The sequence below is a fragment of the Drepanopeziza brunnea genome, assembly GCF_022702325.1.
Source record: "Drepanopeziza brunnea f. sp. 'multigermtubi' strain 214-2 chromosome Unknown ctg3, whole genome shotgun sequence".
NCBI classification, from domain to species: domain Eukaryota; kingdom Fungi; phylum Ascomycota; class Leotiomycetes; order Helotiales; family Drepanopezizaceae; genus Drepanopeziza; species Drepanopeziza brunnea.
The window spans coordinates 2085819-2111141 of NW_027094066.1; the positions used below are offsets into that span (position 1 = coordinate 2085819).

The 25323-nt window shown below is 51.5% G+C and overlaps 7 protein-coding genes across 8 annotated transcripts; 4 read left to right on the forward strand and 3 right to left on the reverse strand.

Moving 5' to 3' along the window:
• Positions 1–2354: 2354 nt before the first annotated feature.
• L3040_002719 (uncharacterized protein) lies at positions 2355–5348 on the forward strand (the record flags this gene model as incomplete). Its single annotated transcript, XM_007296334.1, has 2 exons — positions 2355–3487; positions 3542–5348. 2 exons carry the CDS (start codon positions 2355–2357, stop codon positions 5346–5348), a joined length of 2940 nt encoding a protein of 979 aa, XP_007296396.1.
• A 4108-nt stretch (positions 5349–9456) lies between these two features.
• Positions 9457–10726, reverse strand: L3040_002720 (uncharacterized protein; the record flags this gene model as incomplete). Its single annotated transcript, XM_007296333.1, has 3 exons — positions 9457–9851; positions 9900–10200; positions 10322–10726. The coding sequence occupies 3 exons, from the start codon at positions 10724–10726 to the stop codon at positions 9457–9459; spliced, it is 1101 nt and encodes a 366-aa protein (XP_007296395.1).
• A 1643-nt stretch (positions 10727–12369) lies between these two features.
• On the reverse strand, positions 12370–13870 carry L3040_002721 (uncharacterized protein; the record flags this gene model as incomplete). Its single annotated transcript, XM_007296332.1, has 5 exons — positions 12370–12459; positions 12520–13259; positions 13318–13361; positions 13413–13695; positions 13783–13870. The coding sequence occupies 5 exons, from the start codon at positions 13868–13870 to the stop codon at positions 12370–12372; spliced, it is 1245 nt and encodes a 414-aa protein (XP_007296394.1).
• Positions 13871–15196: 1326 nt separating this feature from the next.
• On the reverse strand, positions 15197–16676 carry L3040_002722 (uncharacterized protein; the record flags this gene model as incomplete). The annotated part of the gene is made up of 5 exons (XM_007296331.2): positions 15197–15297; positions 15375–15466; positions 15540–16158; positions 16213–16473; positions 16529–16676. 5 exons carry the CDS (start codon positions 16674–16676, stop codon positions 15197–15199), a joined length of 1221 nt encoding a protein of 406 aa, XP_007296393.2.
• A 224-nt stretch (positions 16677–16900) lies between these two features.
• Positions 16901–19755, forward strand: L3040_002723 (uncharacterized protein; the record flags this gene model as incomplete). Its single annotated transcript, XM_007296330.1, has 2 exons — positions 16901–16972; positions 17068–19755. 2 exons carry the CDS (start codon positions 16901–16903, stop codon positions 19753–19755), a joined length of 2760 nt encoding a protein of 919 aa, XP_007296392.1.
• Positions 19756–20643: 888 nt separating this feature from the next.
• Positions 20644–22643, forward strand: L3040_002724 (uncharacterized protein; the record flags this gene model as incomplete). The annotated part of the gene is made up of 3 exons (XM_007296329.1): positions 20644–20818; positions 20912–21536; positions 21590–22643. The coding sequence occupies 3 exons, from the start codon at positions 20644–20646 to the stop codon at positions 22641–22643; spliced, it is 1854 nt and encodes a 617-aa protein (XP_007296391.1).
• A 423-nt stretch (positions 22644–23066) lies between these two features.
• On the forward strand, positions 23067–25082 carry L3040_002725 (uncharacterized protein; the record flags this gene model as incomplete). Of its 2 annotated transcripts, XM_066155661.1 has the most annotated exons (2): positions 23067–24083; positions 24139–24162. In XM_066155661.1, the coding sequence occupies 2 exons, from the start codon at positions 23067–23069 to the stop codon at positions 24160–24162; spliced, it is 1041 nt and encodes a 346-aa protein (XP_066012639.1). The 2 variants fall into 2 exon arrangements, with proteins under 2 accessions (XP_066012639.1, XP_007296390.1); XM_007296328.1 differs by having other exon boundaries at positions 23067–25082.
• Positions 25083–25323: the final 241 nt, after the last annotated feature.

Sequence of the window (25323 nt, forward strand, 5' to 3'; positions counted from 1 at the left end):
TAGCACTAAGCAGAGAATTACTTTGTAGAAGTACCGTATGTCTGCAAGGTGGGAGCCTGTCAGATTTCGCCAGATTCAAGTCAGCGAGCGGCTACCGTACCGGTCGGTACTTGACCTGCACTCGAGGACAAGATCAGCGGTACTACTTCCCGACCGTGGTGGACGCGTGGACGGGTGGTGGGTGGTAGGGCGTCGGGGGCTCTCTCGGTCCAAGGAGAGCGCTGTGGCGTTGCTCTTTCTCGACATTCTCTTTTCAGATTCGGACTGGGATGAGGAAGGAAAAGCATGACTTCTCTGCTCACCTGCACCCATGCCACTGCTGGAAAAGATAGCGTCTTTGGGCTACTTCAGTCGTGACGGCTACCATCATACTACTAAGGAGCAGCAACCGGATCTTCGTGACTCGATACGAAGCGCCCGGGCAAGCTGCCACAGTACGTACGACACGTACATACAGTACTAACTACGGCAGAAGATTACAGTAGTATACTCCTGTACTAGTTGTACGTAGTATGATCGATCTTCTAGCAGCCGACGGGTGCTAAGATTCTACGGATAGAGCAGCGCAAGCACTACCCGAATCGTGCTAGCGGTGGCTCAAACGCTACGGTCCAAAAGGCTACGGCAGCGAAGCTACTCCTCCGTAAGGACACTTATCACAGATTTCCAGGATAGCGAACGAGCGCTATGCCCGAAGCTTACCTTCCTCCGCCGCGTGACAAGGTGGCGGCACCGAGCTGGCCCGTCACGAAGTGCCGTTCAGCCCGCTGACTCCTGGGCGGCGTCGACTTCCCCATATTTTAGTATCTGGACAACAATAAATACTAGTAGTATCTCGACCCGACGGACTCAGAAGGAAAGGGTGAACTCACGATTAATTAATTACAGTTCAGTATCGTTGGTAGCAGAGAAGCTTTGTGCATCTCGAACCCGGGCCGCAGCGTGACCGTTCCTTCGCCGGGTCTGGCATAGCTTGCGAATCGGTCACTGCAGTTACCCCACAAGTCTGTCGCGGATGGATTCCGTGGATGGGATGGCCATGGAATCAATCCATGGATCAGCCATCCAGGCCCGTTCCCCGTGCCCTGTCAGTTGTGTAGAGTTGAGTTCCGTACGGAGCTTCGAAGGAGGAAGAGAAGTATGGTAAACTACTACGACTAAGTAGGAGTCGAAGTAAGAAGAGGCGAAGTACTACTACGCAAGTACTAAACCAAGAAGTACGGCGTGTCAGGCAAGTACTAGTAGTAGTATATCTTCACTTGTTTAGAGCTCGATTTCGTACCGGGGGAGTACAGTAAAGTACAGGTCTACCAAGCTCAACCTCGCCGGCGGATGTCTGTGGCCATGCGTATCTGTTTTCACATACCGGATTGCTTGCTCACTCTGCCCCTTTTACGGAGGAGGCCGCAACGACATACTTCTTCCACCTACAGATGTTACCCCTCCAGGCTTAGACCGTGTCGTCCATGTCGATACTTCTACTAGTACGGACTCGTGGATCCCTTGTCAGAGTACCAGCCGGTAGCCCCATCCAAGTGCCAACCCAACGCCTGGTCGGATCGGATCATCTCACTCCTCTCGCCCCTCGATCTCTAACTTTCCTGCTAAGGTCGGCTCTTCTTTAGCACGGCGGATCCCTCTTGGTAAACTATCTCACGTCTCTCGCTCCATTTACTCTTAGATCTGACCTAGGCGCCTAACAAAACAACAAGACTCCCCTGACTAAGACCTCTTCTCACTTCACCACCGGCTTTCAAAGTTCCCTCAACATTCCTTGCTCGCTGTGCCGCACTGCTTCGTTCCAAGGTAGAAAGAAGTATTCATTCCACTGCACCCAACCCAGACATCCCTGGGATAGCTGCCCGTTCTGAAACGCCTGCATTATTTTGGCGACCCGTCTCGAGAACCAGACAGACAGACTACTCCTTGCACCGTTCCCAGGTGAATGAGTGTGTCTAAACTGGTAGCCACAGCATGAGCCTCAGGTTCATTCACTCCAGTACCGACAGACTTTCGACTTTTACCATTACATCTTTTGGGACCACCAACGTTTTGCGAATAGAGGCAGCCGGCACCGACCTCTGAGAATTCACAAAGCACACCCTTCTTCAGCATTACCGTGTGGATAGGGACTGACAGCATTTCGTTGCGACTGCCGTCTCTGAACCATTTGCCTCGTCGGGCCTCAGCTGAACTGAGTCCGACCGGTTGATTCACGAAGCAACCTTTGCCGTCTTAGGATAGCCGGCCTGGAACCTATCTGTGCCATAGTGGTACATCACTCCGAGAAAACGCCATTGTGTTGACGTTAGAGAGCGTCAACTGGAATAGGAATCATCCAGCCAGCTCCAAACATGACCCAGATATACACAAGGGCGCCCGTCCCTTCTCTTCATGAGCAGCCGTCGGTCTACTTCCAACAGGAACAACACATGTCCAGAGACTCTCGACACTCTAGCATCAGCTCTTCGCAATACTTTGACAGGCGGCCAGAAGGGAACGCTTGGAGGTCATCACAGCCTGTCTCGCCGATGTCTAGCTCTCAGAAAAGTGTTTACGACGTGTCGACCAAGAAAGCGGGAGGAATGTATCAGACACGTCCAGAGACTACGCAGAAGCCTACTAGAGAGCAACTTCCTTCTCTGAGCAGTTTGTTCGCGACATCATCGCATCCTCCCATTCCCACATCTTCGTACTCGGAACGGAGTCCAGTATTTTCAGCAGGATCTCCCCTCGATGCGCGGGCGCCCGCAACACCTGTTCACCCAGACCGCTCATATGACGCATCATACTTCCAGCGGCCATCTGTGGGCGGCCAGTACTCGTATAACTCGAAAGCAGAGCAGGCTGAAAGACTTGCGATCCCACCGCCACGACCTTCTCAGCACGGTGCCAGACCTGGATCACCTCGATATGACTCGAGGTATACCCCGATTGAAGTATCCCGCTCTCACGTGCATGCTCCCCTCAGCGCCTGGTCTTCTCACCCTCAGTCCAACAAGCCAGAATATCTATCCAGAGATAATTCATCATTTCGCCCTCATCAAGACATCCGCCAGCCTGCTCCGTTAAACCGAGCCGAGGCAGATTCAACAACATTTTATCGCGAGGGGCAGCATGGTACACCAGCGACTGCAAGCTATCCAGCCACACCCGTCAGCAACGTTGCGGGAGACCCTCTGACAACGAAAGATGGACTGGGCCCCAAGATTTGGACCGGAACTCAGTTCCTGCCTCGTTTTGTGCGGCAGGCGGAAGTACCAGGGGAGGGAATGTGTTACTTCTACGACGATGGAACGCATTGCAAGACCGTGATCGACGGGGAGATTGTCAACGCGCACTGGGGCGTCACGAAGGCTGGCAAGCCAAGAAAGAGGCTGGCAATCGCCTGCATTACTTGTAGGGAAAAGAAGATCAAATGCGACCCCGATTACCCGCGTTGTGTCCAATGCGAAAAGTTTGGGCGGATTTGCAAATTTCAGAATGCGTATGTGGACCCTCTTCCACTCTTGGTTCCGTCGCTAACCCAACAAATGTGCAGCCCCCGAGGTGGTCATGGATCTCCAGACACCCCGCCATCCGATCATGAAGACGAGCTCCCGACTTCGTCGCGACCAGAGCAGGAAAACTTCCGGGTTGAGAAGCGTGAGAATAGCGATTCTCTCTCTCCTCGCCAGGTACGCCACGCCACACCAGAATCTGAAATGCATCCCTCCAAGCGTCGGCGAACAGGATATCACGACTTAACCCCCGTCACATCTGAAGCTTCCCCCCGCCCGTCCTTCCAAGACCCGGCATCTCCGACGTCCTCCTGGGCAGAGCCTGTGAGCCCTGGAGGACTCGACCAGGCCGTCCTCAGAAGAGAATGGCACTCGAATCCCGTGAACACACAACCTGCGCTTGTCGCAGAGCTCCTTTCAGTCTTCTTCAGGCAAGTTCCGGAGACTGTTTCTTGTATGTTTCCCCAGCGACCCTTCAAAGCCTGGTTCTTGTCGAATGCAGATAAGTCTCCCGAAGATTTGATGCTTGTCTATACTATTTTGGCGCTGGGAACCATCTTCTCCCAGAATGCTGAGCACAAGCCCCTCGGTGCCAAATTTGCGGCCGTCTCTCGCCTTGCGTGCGAGAACAGCCGATTCAGCATTCAGCTGGTCCAGTCGCGAGTTCTCCTTGCGCTATACTACTTTGCGAACAACCACGCCGAAGAGTCGTGGGACTATTGTGGAGCTGCGTTGAGAGCCGCAAGCGGGCTGAAGTTGAACCTCGAGCTGGAAAAGACCGACGACGACTACCGTCAGACTTTTCCGTACGGCCTCAACAGTGCCGGCTTTGCGGAGTGCAGGAGAAGGACTTTCTGGAGCTGCTACCTGATGGATCGGTTCAACGGCTCCTGCACTGGTCACCTCAGCGTCATCCAACCCGAGGACGTTTTCCTCCGACTCCCTTGCGACAGCAACAGCTTTGAATCTCAGGTTGATGTCCAGAATCCATTCTTTGATGTTACAACACCTTCCGTCCAAAATTTCAACTGGACGATCGGGCCCATGGCATACCTGATCAACGTCGCTACCATCTGGGGGGATGTAATGGCAAGCATCTACCGAACCTCACAGCGATCTCACCACGCGACGTCCCAATCCAACTTCGCGCCGGTCTACGAGAACGCGACACTTCGATTACGCACGTGGAAAGACTCCCTACCAGCCTGCTACACATTCTCGACGGAGAACCTCGCTAGGGCCGCAAACGGGGGCAAGCTGGGAACCTTTATCACGATGCACACCGTATACCACACCACGGCCATGAAGCTGAACCGCTACGTCCAACAGTACATCCTCTCCCAGGCGCAGCTGGCCCACCACGTCGCCGTCGCCAAGCAACACGCCGAGGACCTCCTCAAGATCATGGACACCCTAGCCATCTGCCGCGCCTCCTCGGCCTCCTTCGGCCCCATCGACACCCACACGCGCTTCTCCTCCCCCTTCGTCGGCTACGGCATCATCTCCGCCGTCGACATCCTCACGGCCAAGACGGCCGCCCCGGCCGCCATCCCCAGCCGCCTGGCCTCCCTCCGCGGCTCGCAGGCCATCCTGGCCGAGCTGGCCCTGTTCTGGCACAGCTCCAAGAATCAACAGGCTCTAGTGCAGCAACGCGTGGCCGACCTGGACGATCTGGCACGCGCTCGTGGCGAGGCCGGTGGAGCACGAGCAGGTGTCGGAGGCCGAGGGATCGATCACCACCTCGCGTCGATCTTTCGGGAGACGGCTGATGGGGGCTTTGAGATGAGGGAGGCGATGGAGAAGACTTTTTCGCGCGATCACGATTGCATTTATGCTTGGAGTAATTAATTAATCGAGGGGGAGGGGGGGGGGGGGGGGGGGGGGAGGAGCCGAGTTAGGCTTGGCCTGGTTGGCGTTGTCCACGAGGACAGGTTTTTTTATTCTCTACGATACCCGGCGTTCACTGATGAGAGAAAAGAAGAGAGAGAGAGAGAGAGAGAGAGAGAGAGGGAAGACGGAGAGGGAACCCCTGTCTGCAAACAACTGCACGCAAACCTCCCCCTCCCCAATCGGATTGTTACTAATGTACTGTATCTATCTATTGTATGTTTGTATGATACTTGGTGGAATGGTATGGACTGAAATGGAACTGGCTTGGCTGGGATCGGAATGGATCGGATGGGAATATATAGATTCGGAGGTATGGGAACTACAGAACCTGCACAATGCATACAGAGGGGAGAGGGAAAAAGCGATATATACACCTTCATATACACACATATGTACGTATATAAACCCTGTGGAAAATAGTTATATAGAATCGGATTAAGACTGCCTGGATGCTCTCTTTCTCTCCTTCTCGATCTCAATTTCTCTCTTCCCCTTTCTTTCTTTCTTTCTTTCTCAGTAAAGTGGGTGGTGGTAGTGGGTCGGTATATTTTCCCTTTTTTGGCTTTCTCATTTGCATGCGTTTTGCCCGATTTGATCCGATTCAAGGGGGGAAGGGGGGGGAGGGGGGAGGGAATGTCATTCTTGCAGCGTTTGGACTGGCAGGTACGAACTACTAGGTAGATAGATAGGCAGATATGGGCGGGCGGGGGGCGGCAAGAGGGCTTAGAAGGGGGGAAAGAGTATGTATATACGCACACATTGCATATATTGCATATATTGCATAGTAGTATATTGCATATATTGCATATGAATATGCATACAAACGCCCAAAACGCCAAACCATAAACAACAACAACAACAACAACAACACAAAAAAAAAAAAGTCTCTTATCTATCTCTCTTTCTCTCTCCCCTCTTAGTTTACTTTTGTGCAAGGTATATTTCATTACACACAGCGTCGTTGTCCGTTCTCTCTTTGCCTTTCTCTGATGTTGCGATTTGAAGACGTAATTGATTATGAATAGATATCAAATCAAAGATGAGCTTTCGTGAATTATGGTTTGGGATGGGATGGTCGTGCTTGTGCCTCTTCGGAGCGGAGATTATAGAGAGAGGTACCTACGCCGGCTAGTACAGTACAGTGGAAGGCGTGAGGAGGATCCGCGGAGAGAGAGAGTTCTGCGATTGTAACGCCCTTACTTCTATAATGTGTAAAAAAAAAAAAAAAAAAAAATTCGGCTCGTAGTGTGCTGTGTGCTATTATGTAATTCAAGAAAGGACAGGGGGAGGTGGTAGGTGTTAGCTCCGTCGTTCTACTCTGAAGGAGTGAGAAGAGTATAGAAAAAACAGGGAGAAAAAAAAGGGGGGCAAAGAAAAAAAAAAAAAGAGCGAAAAGAGAGTTTAGACGGGAGACATTTAAAACGTAAGTAAATAGATACCGGCCGGCCAGCCAGATGCCGGCCGGCCGCTTGTTCCAAAGGGGAAAGCCTCTAGAAGCAAGTTAGTAGTAAGTCAGGAATGGAAGATTCGGGTCGAATGGGATGAAACCCCGTCTTGGTGTGTGAGTCTAAATAAAGTAGACAGGTAAAGCATATCGTAGTGCCAGAAGAGAACTAGAACAACAAATAAAGTATATATAAAGTGCTACCACAAGCTCCCTGGTAAAAATTCAGAAAGCGAAAAAGTTGCAAAGGCTGAAAAAGTGAAAAGTCCTCGTCCATCCCTCCACCCTGCTTGCTCCCTTGTCCTTGTCTACCTCCGCCGTACCGACGGACTACTTAGTACTTAGTAAGTACTAGAAGTGCTACTAGAAGTAGTAGTACTACTACTACGTACCTACCCCACCCTTTTCAGATCCGGATCAGATCTTGCCAAGTGTGTGCGTGCGTGCGTGCGAGTTCTGAACCCCTCCCTTGGGCCTCTGAGTCCCTTTCTTTACCGAGAGCCCCCAAGACGGGAAAAGGTTTACCCTGACGAATTTGATCTGTCAGGCTTTCAGCTCAGCACAGCGCGGTCGGGCCAGGCAAAACGAAACGGGACTACCGACACTTGATCCGTAATGTAGAATATAGTATAGTAATAGCGCCGGGGAACTCGTGCCCGATCGTTGGACTAGGACAAGTAGTACGTAGTAGTACATACTACTAGGAGATGTTTCGTCTCACTGCTATCCAAGAAAAGGTAAACACAACTAGTAGTACGTAGTAAGTAGTAGTAGTATGCTTGCTACATACTACGTACAGTACAGAGTGAGTAAGTCAGAGCGGGGCGGACAGATTTCTTTACTTAGTCGCAGTATCCTGGTTTAGTTTAGTTTAGTTTGACCCTTCCCTCCTTTTACACCTCCGACCCAGAAACAAAGCAACGGAACTAAAACAAAGCGATATGATTTTCTTTTTTCGTCTTAGGTTTTCGATGACAAAGTGATTGGAAAAAGGCGCGGATGGAGAGACTGAGCGCAGGTGGTTATCTCGCTGGGCTAAGGTGAGATAGTGCTTTCGTTTCCTCGATCGACAGCACTGATACGCAGTATTTCTTCAACCCCCAGCCCCTCCAACCCCCTCCCCCCCCCATTTACGTAGTACTTTTGAAGGGGAGTAAGTAAGCTAGGGGGCGCCGAGATGCGTTCTACCGAGGTGCGTTTGACCGAGCCGTGGAGTAGCAGCGCTCTGTTCGGCACCTACTACTCACTGCCGCTGTGGCTATGCATTTCCCCCTTTTCGCTAAGAGAGTTTTCTTGCTAGGAACTATGAGATACGGCGTAGAGTACCCGCGCTCGCGCTGGTGTTGGCGCTGGCGCTGGCTCGGTGTCACCCCGTCGGCAACCATGCCGCAAGAAGTCAAGCACGAGACGTCTATTGAATCAGGGGAGGGGTGCTAAGCGAGCCCAGCCGAGTAAGTCGGCTATTTTGTTGACTTGCACGGGTCTCCCTTTCCCTGTTTCTCGACCTCAGATATGCTATGCCATGCTTGTGCGAACAAATACGAGAGACAGAGAGAGAGAGAGAATGGTATCCCGGGCTAGGACTCCGTAAGTGACAGACTGGTCAGCTGAGGGGCAAGATCGCTTCGGTAGCTTAGCGCTTAGCGGCCTGGGTCTCGTGCTCATGCAATGTGAGGAATTTGACTAGGGAGTCAATAGTCAGTCAGTTTGGTGGAGTGAGACCGGCGAGGGTGAGCTGGCTGGCTGGCTGGCTGGCTGGCTGGCTGGCTGGCTGCTAGATAGGTACGTACGTAGTAGTAAGTAGATAAGTGAGAAGGGTATTGACGCCGTGGCTCTGTGCGAGCTACATACAGCGTCCGGTCTCAGATGCGTGATTTTCTTATCATCTCCATCGTCGTCGTCCATCTCGCGCCCGTGGTACAAGACTTTAGATGATGAAGCTTCTCTCTCTCTCTCTCCCCTCCCTCTTTCGACCCATTAGCCCGCTATGCCATGCCAAAGTCAAGGATCAATCCCGAAACGCGATAGAGACTACTAGCTAGCCAAAGACCTCCGCATCAGTGCTTTTTCACGTCTACGGAGTATTTCCCTTTAGCCATTTGGGGCAGGAAGTTCGGCTAGCGTCATTGTCGCTAAAGCGCTCTCGTGTGGCAGCCAGCAGGCCGTCCGGACCCTGCGCGTCAGCCAACCTGATCACCTGCTCACCCATAGCCTCTGCTTCTGCTTCTACCTCTACCCTAGCCTCTTTCCGTACCAATCAATCAAATCAAGTCAGATCATCTCCTCATCCATCCATCCATTCATCCATCTATCCACCACAGTACACCCCAACAATCAATGCACCGTGCCCGCAAACCCACCCGAGCCGGGTAAGAGAAACCCTCAGATCAGCTGGCAGGCAGTCAAGTCTCACCATACCGAGCAAGCCAGCTAGCCATACCAAGGGAAAGTTGTGCTACTATACACCAGCTTCCACGGGATTCTGGACTTCTTCTGGCGAAGAAAAGAGCACTGTGCACAAACGAAAGTCAGATATCTTTACTTTACTTTCGGAATCTGATCATTGACTTCTTTCCTAGCTACAATTCCGGGCTACTTCAGTGTATTCCAGGTACCCTAGCATCAGTCCGCAAAGCATTCCGGAAGCTCCTCAATCTGGTCCTTCTTTTCTCCAGCAGCTTGTTTGCGTGGCTCGGCCGTCACGGTGGGTGCAGCTGGGATAGGCTGTGGCTTCGGAGGCACTCTGACAGCTTCGTATCCTGAGTGGATGTTCCCGACCGCAAGTATAGAGGAAGACTTTCGGCTTCTGGTTCTTGGCAGATCGAGATCACCGTGGTCCTCGAAGTTGACCAACTCGTATTCCAAGGCCTTAACAAGCTTGTAGACGATGACAGCAAGTATAACGCCCGCGATTGGTCCCACCCAGTAGATCCAATGGTAGCTCGGGAAGGAATGATTGACAATGCATGGTCCCAAGGATCGGACTGGGTTCAGTGAAGCACCGGTCCAGAACAAACCTCGCTGGATATCAGTATTGAAATGTAGCTATGCAATGGAGAACCTACCAACGAGTTGCGCAACGAAGAACGACATGCCAATACCGACCGGAGCGAGATAGGTAGCAGCATGTTGTTCCGCGGCGAGCATGAAAATGACAAAGGCCAGCTGAGCAGTTAGCAGCATCTCAATCACAACTCCTTGAGCAGGGCTAGTTCCACCTCCGAGCTTTGTACCAGCATTGAGACCGCCGTTGAATAGCCCGTAAACAACGTACGAGGCGGCAATTGTTGCGGCAGTCTGGGCGACGCAGAGGAGTGCACATCGCGCCCAAGTAATTGCGCCGATGAGGGCCATACCCAGAGAGATCTGGCATGGCTGTTAGAGGCTATGGCTTTTATAGGCTAATAGTAGGATTTGGTCTCGGAACATTCAAAGGCCCCCAAAGTCGCGAGGTCAGGTTCCGCTCTCAATGGCGGAGCTTACCTACCACGGGATTGAACAACCCACCACTGATGCGGAAGAACGTCCACGCAGTAACTACCAGAGCAAAGCCGGCGGAGAGCGCAGCATATAGCAGCTGGGACGGAGAGGCCGCAGGAGGAGCAGTTGAGACGCCTTCCCCTTGGTCCTTGTTCGACGAAGCACCAGCAGTCCCGACACCTGCAAATGCGAGCGTGACGAAAATGAGGGTACCGAGAAACTCGCCGAGGAAGCCCACAACGTGGCCACGCGCAGAGGGATGAATGAGTTTGAACAGGCCTCTAAACATCTTCTTCAGAGGATCGGCGCGAGCGAGGCTGGTACTGTCGCGACTGGAAACCGTCGGAGCCCGGACCAACGACCCCAATCTATTGTCGTTCATGACGGCGGGACTCAGCAGGCGATCACCCATTCTGAAGTTGGAGAGAGGTCCTAGTGATATGCAGGAGGTATCGTAGGTGGAATAGAGATGGATAGGAATAGGTGTGCCGCGGAATGTGATGCTGAACAAGGGTCGGTAATAGGAGACCTGGGGCGTTGGAAACTGCAACTCGTTGGGGGGGAGGGCTCATGGCGCCTTCCAACTTGAAGCAATTATATCAAAAATATCAATGTCCGCCTCAACTTTGCTCGGCACCTGCCTGGGATGAAAGTCGATATTTGAAAAAGTGCAAAGTTTATTTGCATCAATCAGGCCAAAACATTTTGAAGGGATGTAAGGAGGGCCACCTAAGCGAGCCGACGATTGGTAAGATTGGGTATTTATTGACATCGGTTAATAATTTCAACGCATACATACATGAACAATCCTCCATACATTCTTAAAAACTTTCTCCTTTCAACGAGCTCTCTCCGGTCCAAACGTTTTTAAAGCGCCGTATCAGGTTCTTCTCACGACTATAAAATCGAGTACAAAGTCGGCCCTTCCCCACCGCTCTATCTCCCGTTCCTAAGCGAGAGACATCATCACGTTCGAAAAGCAGTCTATCGAAATCTGCGAAATAGTGATTCATTGTACATCGAAAAAGAAAAGAAAAAAAGGAAGGAAAAAAAACCATCGAGCCGCACTCGTAAAGTTCAAAGTCTCTTCGATAAAAAGACTCTCAGATCGTAAGCGTTTCGAACAGCACGTTTCAAATACCTGTTCGGAGATCAGATTGATATCCATTCAAACCACCGATTATAGATATATGTAATCTCGTCGAAGCAAGTTGCATTTTAGATATGTTTTATAAAAATCTCTTGGAATATACTACAGGTTGATTGTAGCCAGCGCTTGCGTACGAAGCTCAGAAATCCCCGTCTTTCGCTAGCCAGAGAGGGCCCTGAGAGTTGAGATCAGGACGATATCTACATCGGATTCAAACTATGCTCCGCGTCCTTGCCTGGAACGAGAAATCAACATTAGAGAAAAGGCGATTGAAGAGGCTGCCGGAAAAAGAACCCTGTTGGAAGCTATACATTGAACCTTGAAGAGTGATACCTAGATAGATGCATGGGAACTTATAAATTGCAATTGTCTCAGAGCGTCAATCCCTTTCGGGAAAAATCTCACAACTCAGATCTGACTCTGGCTAACTATTATTAATGAGGAGAAGGATGTAAAAGTGAGGTAGAGTAAAGTCAAACTGAACGAAGTAAAGTAAAGCGAAACAAATTAGAACGCAAAAGAGGACCAAAGTAAACGCTCATTCAAAACAAACAAAAAGGCACAGCAACGCTCAAAAAGGAGAGTGATGGAAAACACCATCAAGATATACATCTATACACCGGAAACCAATAAGAATATAAGAATTATAGATGACACGGCAAAAACCAGTCGCAGACAGACCGCCCGGATTCTTTGACGCCGCGAAGAAGGCGGAATCTCTGATGGGATTGAGAAATGCTATCGATCCATCATTGCAGACAGAGGCGGGCAGCAGGAAGGAAGGAGAGCCCAAGGGCCAGTCGATTATCAATCATAGGTAGCGTACTATATATATATATATATATATATATATATATATATATATATATTTAGGACATGTATTACTCTCTCGTCCGCTTGTCTTCTCACAGCTTCAGCTTCCCGAATTTCCGGTATATCTCTTCTGACCAAGCCGTGAACAGTTCGATGGTCTTGGGGTCGCCTGGCGGGTTGATCTACACAACATCAGCGAAAGCCTGCAGGCCGCCACTTGGGATTTGAAGGAGGAAGCTTACCTGACTCCCATAGATCCCCGACATGCCCCCAAGGCGATCGACAAACCAGATCAGATTCGGGTACCCGCCCCAAGTCATCGTCCCCCTCTTCCTCCCCACCACATCCTCCATCAGCAACAACCCGCCCAAGCCAAAGTTAACCTCCGTCCCGAGCGGATGTCCCCCAAAGATATTGTTCAGCTCGGGCATCTTCATCAGCTCCATCAGTCGCTCCTTCGACGCACTCGCGAGCTGTGGCTTGAACATCTCGTCCACCGTCTCCTTCTTTAACAGCTTCCCGCCATCGGCCAAGATGCTATGCAGCATCTTCTGATAGTCTAACGGGGCCCCGTAGCCGCCTGCGCCCCCAGAATACCCCCTCGGCTCCATGTTCCAGATCATGTTGTCGGTGTACTCAATCTTCCCATCAGGCTTGGCCGTGGTCCCAAACCTATTCAGCCCACCTTCGCGTTGGCTCATGTCCGTCATCTTACAGAGGACGGCTGGATTCTTCTTTGGGAAAAACGAAAAGCTGGTGACGCCCAGCGGCACCCAGATGTTCCTGTGGATGTAGTCCTCGAGGGTCACGTTGCCGTTGACGCGCTCCACCATCCACCCCGCCCAGTCGATGCCGACGCCATAATCCCAGGACTCGCCAGGGGCAAAGAGAAGAGGTGGTGTATAAGCTTGCTTCATGTCGAGCTTAGTATTCATCTCTGGGGATTTGCCTTGCCACTTTCGGTAGCGCATCAATACTGGATCTAGGGGTTCCCATCAGCAATCATCTCCTCTCAAATGTAGAAGAAGAAGCACACTTACTGAAGAAGTCATACGAGAGACCCGAAGAGTGCGTAAGTAGATGCCTGCTCGAGTCAGAAACTCCCATTTTACAACCGATTGGCATTGGAACTTACCTCAAGGTGATAGTCTTCGTGTTCTTCACCAAGACCGGCGAATCCTTCCCATCAACTTTCTCAAACCCAGTCAGGATCTGCATATCTCTCAACTCCGGCAAAACACCCGTCACATCTTCATCCAGGCTCAGCAATCCGCGCTCCACGCACTGCATGGCAGCAACAGTGGTAATCAACTTCGTGCAAGAAGCGAGCCACATGGTCGCATCGAGCTGCATTGGGTCCGGGCTGGCGGGATTCTGGAGCGACCGGTAGCCAAAGGCTTTCTCGTATCGAAATGTCCCTATGTGTGATTTAGCCATCTGTGCCCTGAGAACCGCCGCGTATCTGATCTGATCTGATCTGATAGAGTGCGAAAGTATAATCCTACCTTCTCTATCCCCAGCGACCAGCACCGCACCGGGAATCAAACGGCTATCAACCGCCTCCTGCATCTTTTTCTCGAAAGCGCCCGCCATGACCGCGCGATGATGGAAGTCCGTTCCCGCTCTCACCCAAATTTCGTCTATCTAGCTACTTATTCAATTTCAAAGCAAGGACGAAATGGAATTGACGACCCTGATCAAGATATCGACAATGCTGTGCTGGCCCCCACTCTCCGGGGTTGACAGCTACCGTCGGTGGCGAGTCCTAGACCTGGATGGCGAGCAGAGCTCGTAGTATGATTCAATCAATTCCGTACGTTGAACGAGGATTCCTACTTCGAGAAAGAGAAAGATACGATTTCCCACCACTGGGAATGAGAAGCTTTATAGCTGCCTACTCCGTATATGCCTATATATGCATATATAATATGCATATATAATATGCATATTAATCACCTACCAGATCTCCAATCATGATCCACTCAAGCTGCCAGTAAATGGGGTCTCATCCGAGATACATACCTAGGTAGGCTAGGCAACGTCTAGTCACTACCGGTAGACAGACAGGGCCTCCCTTCCCTGCTGCCATTGCTTTTTCTCGCAAGACCCTCGACTTTGGGAATTGATTCTTGATCGATCGCGGGAAGAGAGGAATATCGATTGTGCTTGATGAGAAGAAGGGAAAAGCAGGACCGGTTGTGACCTTATGGGCGACGTTGATTTTGAGCTGGAGAAGCTGGTTCAGCTACTAAGTATATAGTTTCTTTATAATGCCCTTCGAGGTCGGGTATTGACGTATACCAATCAACCTAAACACGTAAATATACAAGAAATGCACTGGTTCGTTTTTGATGCTGTAGACACTAAAGGCGAGGGCAGGGCAGGGCACGATTTCCTGACAGTATGAACTTGAGCCTTGGAAGATGCATATCAGTCAGTCAGCTCTCCCCGGATCAAGAACTAGGTAAAGTTATGAGCCCCGCTGTGGCCATCGAATGGACTCATCGTAAAGTGAGGTAAGGTGAGGTAAGCTATCATGGCATTGGTGTTTATCTATGGGTGGACGATAACTGGCAGAACTGCTCTCCTTCCTACCCCACCACCTTCTATAACCACAGGAATACTGGGCAAAAAGGGCTACTCTCTCTTCTCAATGAGACCAAAAGACAATGGTCAGACAAAAGAAAAAGGGAAGAAACATAGGGGGACCAAAGGAACGGATCGGGTCATGAACGCCTCCATTTACCTCGTAAGAGAAAGCCGTCTATCTCTCGGATCCAATTGCCAGCATTACTGTTCAGTAGGCACTATCTGATATCGTGTCATTACTCCCTTGTCCGAAAACGCCGCGCCAATCATGCTCATCGGACTCCATACTCTCGCGTTCCGCCCAGGAGCGACATAAATACATCCTTGCAATCAAGCTCCAACCAGGCCGGGACACGAGGCTCCCAGCCAGCCGAGTACGCAACCAATCAATCGAGTCAACTTTTGGTGTCGCATGGGCGACAAGAATTCGGCTGTAGGTGTGATCAGCCCATGCCAACATACTTGAACCAGTTCGGCCGGCAGTCTTCTTTCATAAGCCAGGACTCGCCGTCCGTGAAGCGACCCGTCATACACCCTTTGCATTTAGGTGAGTTGGGACAGTTGAAGTAGGGGATGTGTTGGTAGCCAATGTCTCGGAACCTGTGTCTCTCATCAGCAACCATCCACTAAAGCGATCCGTTCAAGTCGCCTGATTAAGGGGACGTTGCCTTACCAATGAATTTTGCTCGAGTCCTCAAAAAGCCCCAGCGCAATACTATGCACCGGCGCATCACCCCACCTCTCATAGAAGAACCCACCCGCGCGATCCAAATGGTTGAAGTAATCCTCATACGCTTGGCTTCGCCAAAAACTCATATCTGCGATTTCAAAGTTGGACCAGAAATGGCACGTCGAGTATCCGTTCGCAATCATGTTGTGCTCAGGCCTTCTTACGCTATCCGACAACCAGGCCATCGCATTGTTTTCATGCAGGTATTCCGGGTGGGCAGCCACGAACTTGGTCGTCTCAGGCCATAATGTTGGAATGGACTGCGGCGCATCGTAAAGGTTGATGGTGAAGCCGTAGGTCTTGTTGTGGTCGGCCATATAGCGGAAGACGTCGTAGTCGACGTCGCAGAAAAAATGGACCTTGGGCTCAACGCGCCAGTAGAACTGTGTATTGGCTAGAGCGGGGTGTTTGTAGAAGAGGCCGCTGTTCCAGCGACACATCTGGTGGTAGGATTTCATTTCGCCGTACTGGATATCATTCTCTTTGAGGATTTTGGCGGATTCTTGGAAGAGCTCTTCATCGATCCAGGAGGGAACATCCCAGTGTTCTTTCGGGATGGTTTCTAGATATTTGTGTCAGCAAGTTCCCTGCCTACGTCGTTCCAGTATAGTCATACCATATATACACTCAGCCTTCGTCTCTGCCTGCGTGAGCTTTTTAAACTCCTCTGAGAACGGAACGTCGTTGAAGAATGTCCACGGATAGTTGAATTTCGAATTCCACGTCCTCTCAAGGTCCCTCATAGCTTGCACCATGCCTTCCACCTCCTCGTTGCGCACCAGCGCCAGCAGTGTCGCATTTATTCGACTCGTCCCCTCGGCGCCCAAACCATAGCCTCTATCGGCCCTCCATAACACGCCTTCTGGTTCTCCTGTAACTATGTAGGATTTTAGCACCATATTCGCATACGAATGGGATAACAAGTCGCATACGGTCCAAATTCGGGTCTCTGTCCATGTTCGCCAGAGTATCCCCAGGCCCTTTGGGATGCTTCGTCGGCCCAAAGATCTGGTATAGGAAGAAGATCCAAAGACCTACTGCTGCCAGGCCAAGCACTCGGATGGGTTTTGCTATTGCCATGTTGTGTGGAGTGCTGTTGACAATTTTGACAAAATTCCCTTGGTCGCGCACCAAACCTGTCGAGGAATCGAAATCCTCCCTAACTTCAACAGTTTGCTCGGCCGATTTCGTCAGAGATACGCTTAGTAAGCCGGCGCGTCCCCCTGCCCGGCGCGTCTTTGAGGGTTTCTGTGCTTGACCTTCTTACAAAATTATTGAAGACCAGAGACCGAGATACCAACGCGATGGCGCACATTGCTAAGCTTGGTGTGCTGACAGATGAGCTGGTCACATTGATCACTTCAGTCACAGCAAAGGTACATATTACTCTGATTCTTCCGGATCTGCTATTCCCTTTCAGAACATTCTACATCTGTTCTTGGGATCCCCCTTGACTGATGATTGAACGCAGTCTGACCCGACGAGATTTAGCGTGCACCGAGAGAGTGCCCTGAGAGCTTTACGTTTCCATAATCATCCTCGCACGAACCAATTCGATGTCACCAGCCAACTCGACGGCCTGGAAGAGAAGTTCCGGATATACAACAAAGACCCGCTGGCAGACGCTTTACGGGAACGCCGCGAACGACTGGAAGCCCTCGAAGAGAAGTTGACGCCTGAGATACTGTCTCTGCTGCTGGAGCTGTCTGACCAGCCAGTCGCCAAATCGAACCTGGAAGACCTATTCCGCCTCAAAGAGCCCGTGCTGGATACAAGACCGGTGCTGAAATGGAAAGATCTTGTAGCAGAGGACCCCCTTCTACGCGAGAAAAGTGTCTGGAAAAATGTTGATTTTGGAGCAGAGGATTCAGAGGATGGAATTGAGGACTCACGATCGGATTTATCTGGAGCAACTGATACTACCACACTATCGAGCGTTGAAGAAGAGTACATCCGTCGGCCGGATGAGCATGCTGTCATTACGCTTGATAGGCAGGGCTTGGATAATCTACGGGACCAGCAATTTTGGCAGAAAATACCTACCATTTCCGGGGTGCCGCTGGAGACAGTTAAGAGGCCCATAACTGAGCTTCAGGCGGTCCGGGAAGTTCTATTTATGCTAGGTGGATTACCCAGTTCCCTGTTTGACAACGATCCAAGAGAGTCAACATTCGTTAGGCCGTTCAAATGCTTTGCTCTCAAGCATGCATCTGCAGAGGCATTCTATAAAATTGTAAAGTCCTTTGCCGACGATGGATCACGTCTCAGTCATCTACGGCAGTGGGTCAACCAAGCTCGGTCTACACCGATAATGCAAGTTTTTGAGGGCGCCTTAACACAGCGGATCATGGAGTTTGATGCCCGCCTCTCAAGAATCCAGCAAAACCTTGTCTCGCCTAACGAGGACATTGTTGTCAGTCTACTTGGTGTCCAAGCAGAACTAGCTCCCCATATTCTGGCTTTGGTTCGAATTTCGGATATCACCAAGAGACTCGATGCTGAGCCCTATTCACATGCCTTTAGGCACCTGGAATTGCTTTATGACGAGACCTGTATATTCCAGATGGCTGGAGATGAGGCAATGTATGCTTTCATGGGTCGTATATTTTTCGAATGCTTTCAGGTGTATCTACGGCCAATCCGAGTCTGGATGGAAGAGGGAGAGTTGACGAAAGACGACAAAGTATTCTTCGTTTCGGAGACATCGGGCGAGGTGGATCTAAACCTCCTGTGGCAATATCGATATCAGATCCGGAGAACGCAGACTGGTATTTTACACGCACCTAGATTTCTCCATGCTGCCGCCAACAAGATCTTCAACACTGGAAAGAGTGTGGTGGTCCTGAAGCATCTCAATCAGTACGAATCGTTCAGGTCTACGGGAGGAGACTATGAGCCGACACTGGATTTTGATACCGTTTGCGACTTTTCGGTTCGACTTGCTCCATTTTCAGAGCTTTTCGATACGGCTTTCGACGGGTGGGTCCAAAGCAAGCATCATCTCACGTCTTCCATGCTCCGAAAAACATTGTTTGATTCATGCGGTCTTCAAACAGCGCTCGATGCGTTCTCCCACATCTACTTCATGGCCGATGGTATCACAGCTTCGGCGTTCACGAACACTATATTCGATAAACTTGACACTCTGAATCCATCTTGGAATGACCATTTCACACTTACTGAGCTGTCCCGAGGCACATTCGGCTCGATAAAGTCAGTGAACCCCGATAGGCTTCGGACGACCGTCCTATCAATCCCTCGCAAGCACAGAGACGTCGTGAGCTGTAGGAGAACGGTAAAGGCCCTGGCGGTTCTGGAATTCAAGTACCATCTCTCTTGGCCAATCCAGATCATACTCACACCATCATCAATATCCTCATACAAGCGAATCTTCACATTCCTCCTCCAAATCCGTCGGACCTCACATATCCTATCTCGCCAACGCCTCGTCAGGGACCTTCTTACGACTAACGGCAGCTCTGACGAGCGAGCGCTGTACTACTCATTGCGAACTGCGCTCCTATGGTTCACGCAAATGCTGTACTACTACCTCACATCACTCGTCCTGGAGCCTTCATCGCAGAAGATGAGAGCGGATCTCAAGGAAGCTGTAGATGTCGATGCCATGATTGAAGCGCATTCGGCATACATCAAACAAGCTACCGACCAGGCACTCCTTGGAAGTAAGCTGGAGCTTATCCACAGAACTATCCTCAAGATTCTCGATCTTGGTATCAAACTCGAAGACGCACAAGCAGCAAACGCAGTTACCAACAAAGAAGCGCTGGAGCAGCAAGAAGAAATGATGGACCTTTCAATGGCAAGTCTCGGCCTCCACACACCGCGACGGAAGACCAAGGAATTCCTGCGCACATCCAAATCAGGCAAGAAAGATATGGACTCCAGTTCGGAAGAGGAAGAGGATGCCGATGTTGATTTGAGTATCCTGTCCTCGGCTTTGGGCGACGAGACGGAGGAGCTATCGTATCTGGAGAAGCTGAGGACTCTGAAGGCGGAATTCGATAGGCTTGTTCGGTTTGTGGCTAGTGGCTTGAAGGGAGTTGCGAGGGCTGGGGGAGGAGAGGCCGCGAAGAGCTGGGATGCGCTGGGGGAGATTCTGGAGTCGGGTTTGGCGACGGGGAATCCGGGCTACAGGTGAACGCCACCGCCCGATGGACCCGTAATACTTTTCATGATAAACATGCGTAAGCGTTCGAAGCCATAGTTCCTTCGTACTTCAGACTCGTCCCCAAACGAGAGAAAAAGAAAGGGGTGGCTAGGCGACAGGCACCAGGACGTTCAAATCACATGACCAGGCCGAACGACGGGCTCTGTTTGAACCCGCTGCTGTATGTATTATTCAGCGGGGTATCAGATGATTACAGTGCTCACGTGAACTCTGCCCCTTGTACGGAAATTGCCACAATAGTCATCCGCTTCCCTCACTTCACAAATCACAACCCATCATCCATCCGATTCCTACGCAAACCCGAGCACCTCTGGATCCTCTTGATCGTCAGAACGCTTGCTGCCTTCTATCTTCTATCTTCTACCTTCTACCTTCTATCTCCTATCTTCTATCTTCTATCTCGGTCATGGTCAAAGTCAGGTCAATCAGCCGAAGAGCCAGCCGGTTAGAAGGCGGCTCTCAATCGATGTCGATGATACGCCCTTCGGCCCCTTGCCCGTTATTCCGTATTTCCTTCCTACTTATCGGTGAAAGAGGCATTGATAAGTCCGTACCGAGCCGACGCGCCGGCCAATGAGCACAGACATTCCCCATGTTTTTTCTTGCTTTGTCACGGTTCCAGATCTGTAAGCCACCACGTTCTATCTTGCCCTTATCAGGAAGCTGGGTTGCCTGGGCCTCCTGCATCGAATGTTGAGAGTATACTCTTTCTTTGTTTGCTATTCATCTTTTCATTTTTCCATTTCAACTATCAAGATTCCGGATCTTGATGAAGATATCTTGTGTTTCCGTTTTACTTACGTCATTTGATACCTGGGCTGGTTGATAAAAGCTGTGTACCGGTAAAGTGTTGCAAAGATGGCGGACTTCGAATTCGTCTCCAAGGGCGTAATGGGGGAGGTAGACAGCGGCCTCAAACCGCCGTTGGATCTCAGTCATCACTTCTCGAGGGTGACGGCTGCGAGGAAGGAGAGCAGCGTCAAGAAATTCTATCAGTATTTCCAGATCCCAGGGATTGCGAATTTGGCTGGAGGTATGTGAAGTCCCAACACTTCTGATGGTTGAAGGTGGAGGGTTTGATATACCCATCTCGAGTTACACAGTATTGATAGGTACCCGTGTGCAGGTCTCCCAAATGCAAAATTATTCCCCTTCGACACTCTAGAAGCTCAAATCGCAAAGCCAGAGCGCTGGACACCGACTCCCAACGACCCCAACGACCCATCTCAAGACCTCGCCACCAAGCTCCAAAAGGCGACGCTGAAGTCCGACACAGATGCCGGAGCTTCCACACATATCACTGTGCCGCATGAATCAGCGGTGAAAGACATGATGCAGAAGATTGACGTTACGACTGCGTTGCAATATGGCACTGCGCAGGGCTATCCCCCTCTCTTCTCCTTCCTGCGCCAGTTCTCACGCAACGTCATGCATCCCAATGTTCCGTATGCTGGGGGCCCGGAGATCAACCTAACGGTCGGCAGTACGGATGGTATGGCGAAGACGCTGGAAGCGTTCACGGATGTGTGGAGCGAGGAGCGGGATTGGATACGTGAGAGGCCCGGTATGTTATGCGAGGCCTTTGCGTATATGAATGCACTACAATCTGCGGCGCCGAGAGGTGTGGCCATTGTGCCTGTCACCATCGATGCTGAAGGTATGTTGCCAACTGGATCTGGAGGTTTGGAAGATGTGTTGGAGAATTGGGACGAGTCGAAGGGGAGAAGGCCGCATTTGATGTACACCGTGACGTGAGTTTGTGCCGCTTCGCTTGCGATGTCTTACTCACTGGCTTGTGTAACAGCATCGGGCAAAATCCAACTAGTGGAACGCTGTCGGTACAACGCCGGAAAGATCTATACGCCATTTGCAGTAAGTACGATGTCCTCATTATCGAAGACGATCCATATTGGTACCTTCAATATCCTTCCGCGGCCAGTCTTGAGGCAGAGGCGCGGGGGCTCCCTCCTCCATCTCCGCAACCTATCCACCAGTTTGCGAAGAAATCGGGATACCCGTTCATCGACAGTCTCGTGCCATCCTACCTCAATATAGATACAGATGGCCGCGTGATCCGTCTTGACACGTTCTCTAAGACTGTCGCCCCAGGATGCCGCGTAGGATGGATTACTGCCCAACCAGCAATCGTTGAGCGCATCCTCCGCATCACCGAGTGCTCTACCCAGCAGCCCTCTGGCTTCGCGCAATCCATGCTCTCAGAGCTCATCATGGGCGCCCAGCCCACCATGGCCGAGTTCAAGACCAAGTCCAAGGGAGACCAGCTATCCTTTACAGGCTGGCAAACCGACGGCTGGGTCCGCTGGCTCGCTGGTTTGAGAGGGAGCTACGAGCGCCGTATGAACGCTATGTGTGCCCATCTTGAGGACGGTCGCTTCCTGCTCAAACAGAAGAAGCCGATGCGATCAGCCGACGCGGATTGGGCTGTGATTTCCAAGACGAAGATGTACTCGTTCGACTGGCCACGCGGTGGGATGTTTGTGTGGCTTCACATGCACTACGATACGCACCCCCTCGCCGGCATTGTTCCTGGACCCAAGATGTCTGAACTACTCTGGATCTTCCTGACAACGAAGCCATATTTGGTGTTGGCAAGTCCGGGGGCGGTGTTTAGTCCCACGGAGGAGATTAGGGCTGAGAAGGGATGGCAGTATTATAGACTGTGTTTTGCGGCTGTGAGTGAGGAGGAGGTGGAGAAGAGCAGTAAGAGGTTTGCGGAGGGCGTCAACGCGTTCTGGATGATTAAGGACAAGAAGGAGATGGAGGGTATTGAGGGGAGTGTCGATATGGAGATTCTGGAGAGCGAGGTTACGAATTTGGGGATGATGATGGCTTGTTAATCGGATGGTTTCTTGGGTATATGCATGTATTGCTACATGGTGGCATCGGGTCTGGTTTGTGATCAGCAGTTTAGATCGAGAAGAAATTGAGTCAAGATAAAATGATCAGCTTTGGTAAGTTTGGCGGATTCTGGCCGCATCAGCATGAGCATATTGAATAGATAAAGTGACGGTTACACACAAGTCTCATCATCAGTTCCACGAATATCGTGCTGCTCAAGTGCTTGAGTTTTTTTTTATTGACTTGCCCTTGAGCAGTTCCATAAACGAGCCCCACCAAAAATCTTGCCATCAAACCCCACCATCACCATCACCTCTCCTTCTCCCACCTCACATATCAAACACCATATCCTCTCAAGCTTCCACCCTTTCACCTCACAACTACCTATACTCTCCCCCCAATCCATTATACAAATATCAACAATGGAGAAAATTACCGCTAAAATCGCGGCCCTGCCCCCAGGCTCCTCCTACTTCTCCCTTGAGTTCTTCCCCCCGAAAACAACCATGGGCTCCTCGAACCTGCGCGCACGCCTCGACCGTATGTCGCGCGCCCTACGCCCGTTGTTCATCACAGTCACCTGGGGCGCCGGCGGATCTACCGCCACCAAATCTCTCGAGCTCGCGGAGCTTTGTCAGCGCGAGCTAGGTCTCACGACATGCCTGCACCTCACATGTACGAACATGAGCCGGGCATTGGTAGACCAGGCGCTGGAAGACGCAAAGGCGCTAGGGATTAGGAATATACTTGCCTTGCGGGGTGACCCGCCGCGCAGCGAGGAGTACAGGGAAGTGGATGAGAAGGGGCAGAGCGCGGGCGCCGCCATGGAGGAGGAGTTTGAGTGGGCGGCGGATCTAGTCAGGTACATCCGCAAGCAGTACGGGGACTACTTCTGCATCGGCGTGGCGGCGTATCCGGAAGGCCACGCGGACGAGAGCGATCCCAATGGCCAGAGCCTGGAGCACGACATGCAGTATTTGGTGGGCAAGGTTGCTGCGGGGGCGGACTTTATCATGACGCAGCTGTTTTTTGATGTGCAGGCTTATGATGCGTTTGAGAGGAAGTTGAGGGAGCATGAGAGTGAATTGTTTAAGACGATTCCGATTATACCGGGCATGATGCCTATTCAGAGCTACCAGATGATCATGCGGACGACGAAGCTGAGCCATGCGAGGATGCCGCCGGACGTTATGGGGAGGCTGGATGAGGTGAAGGGGGACGACGAGATGGTCAAGAAGGTCGGCGTGGATATCGTGAGTGAGATTGTCACGCATATCCGGAGACAGCCTGCGCCTGGATCGAGGGGATTCCATTTCTATACGTTGAATTTGGAGAAAGCAGTGTCATTCATTCTGGAGAGGACGAATCTAATTCCTCCTATACCATTAGACTCGGAATCAGCAATCCTGGATGTCTCATCTTCTTTGGGATCTCTTCAGGTTAACGGATCGTCTCACAAACGGGCTTCCCGACGCCTAAGCTCCATCGGCTCAGACCCTCACAACAGAGTCATTGTAAGCGGGCAGAAAGCCACGAACCCAGATCGAGAGGCCACCGCCGAAGAAGCTGGTGTTCCTGCGGAACCTATCAACACGCGTGCTAACACGCTCGCCATCTCCGAGGGCGAAGGCTCCCTCGGTCGCGAAGCCACCTGGGACGACTTCCCCAATGGCCGCTGGGGTGACGCCCGCTCCCCCGCCTACGGCGAAATTGACGGCTACGGCGTCTCGCTGCACATGTCCGTCAACCAGGCCATTAAGCTCTGGGGCTTCCCGACCTCCGCGGCAGACATCACCTCCCTCTTCATCCGGCACATCGAAGGCTCTCTCTCCGCTATCCCCTGGAGCGAAGAGGGTCTCAACGAGGAAACCAACACGATAGGATCCCAGCTGTTGAAGCTCAACCAGAAAGGATGGTGGAGCGTAGCTTCCCAACCAGCCGTCAACGGCGTTAAGTCCTCTGATTCGATTTTCGGGTGGGGACCCAAGAACGGTTTCGTGTTCCAAAAAGCCTTCGTGGAGCTCTTTCTCCCGTCTTCAGACTGGGCGACGCTCCACGCTAAACTCGCATCCGCTGCCACCGCGCCTACGGTCTCCTGGTACGCGGCCAACGCGACGGGGGAATTCCTCTCCTCGTTCCCGAACTCAGATGCGGATAATAGGAGAGAGGGAGGGGCAGGTGGCAGCACGAACGCGGTCACGTGGGGAGCATTTCCCGGCAAGGAGATCATCACGCCGACGATCATCGAAGAGGTGAGCTTCCGGGCCTGGGCGGAAGAGGCGTTTAGCATCTGGGCCGAGTGGGGTCGCGTGTATCCGATGAGGAGCGCTACGAAGGCGTGTATCGATGCGGTGGCGGGAGATGTGTGGCTGGTTAATGTTATTCACCATGAGTATGTTGAGAAGGAGGGTTTGTGGGAACTTTTACTCTCGACGTAGTAGGTAGGAGGCGGGGAACGAGAATATTTGGTTGGCGAGGGAGGCTGGACGATGGGGCTGTGATTAAGGAATGGGCAGCAACATTTTACCTCTGCATTTATGGAGTCGGTTTGGTTTGGCTTGTTTATGTATGTATGTACTGATAGGATGGGATCTGGTCGAGTAGATAGGGTCAGGTCGGGTCGGGAAGGGCAAGGGCAAGGGTACTACTGTAGCAGGCGAACGGAACGGCGTTCTGGGA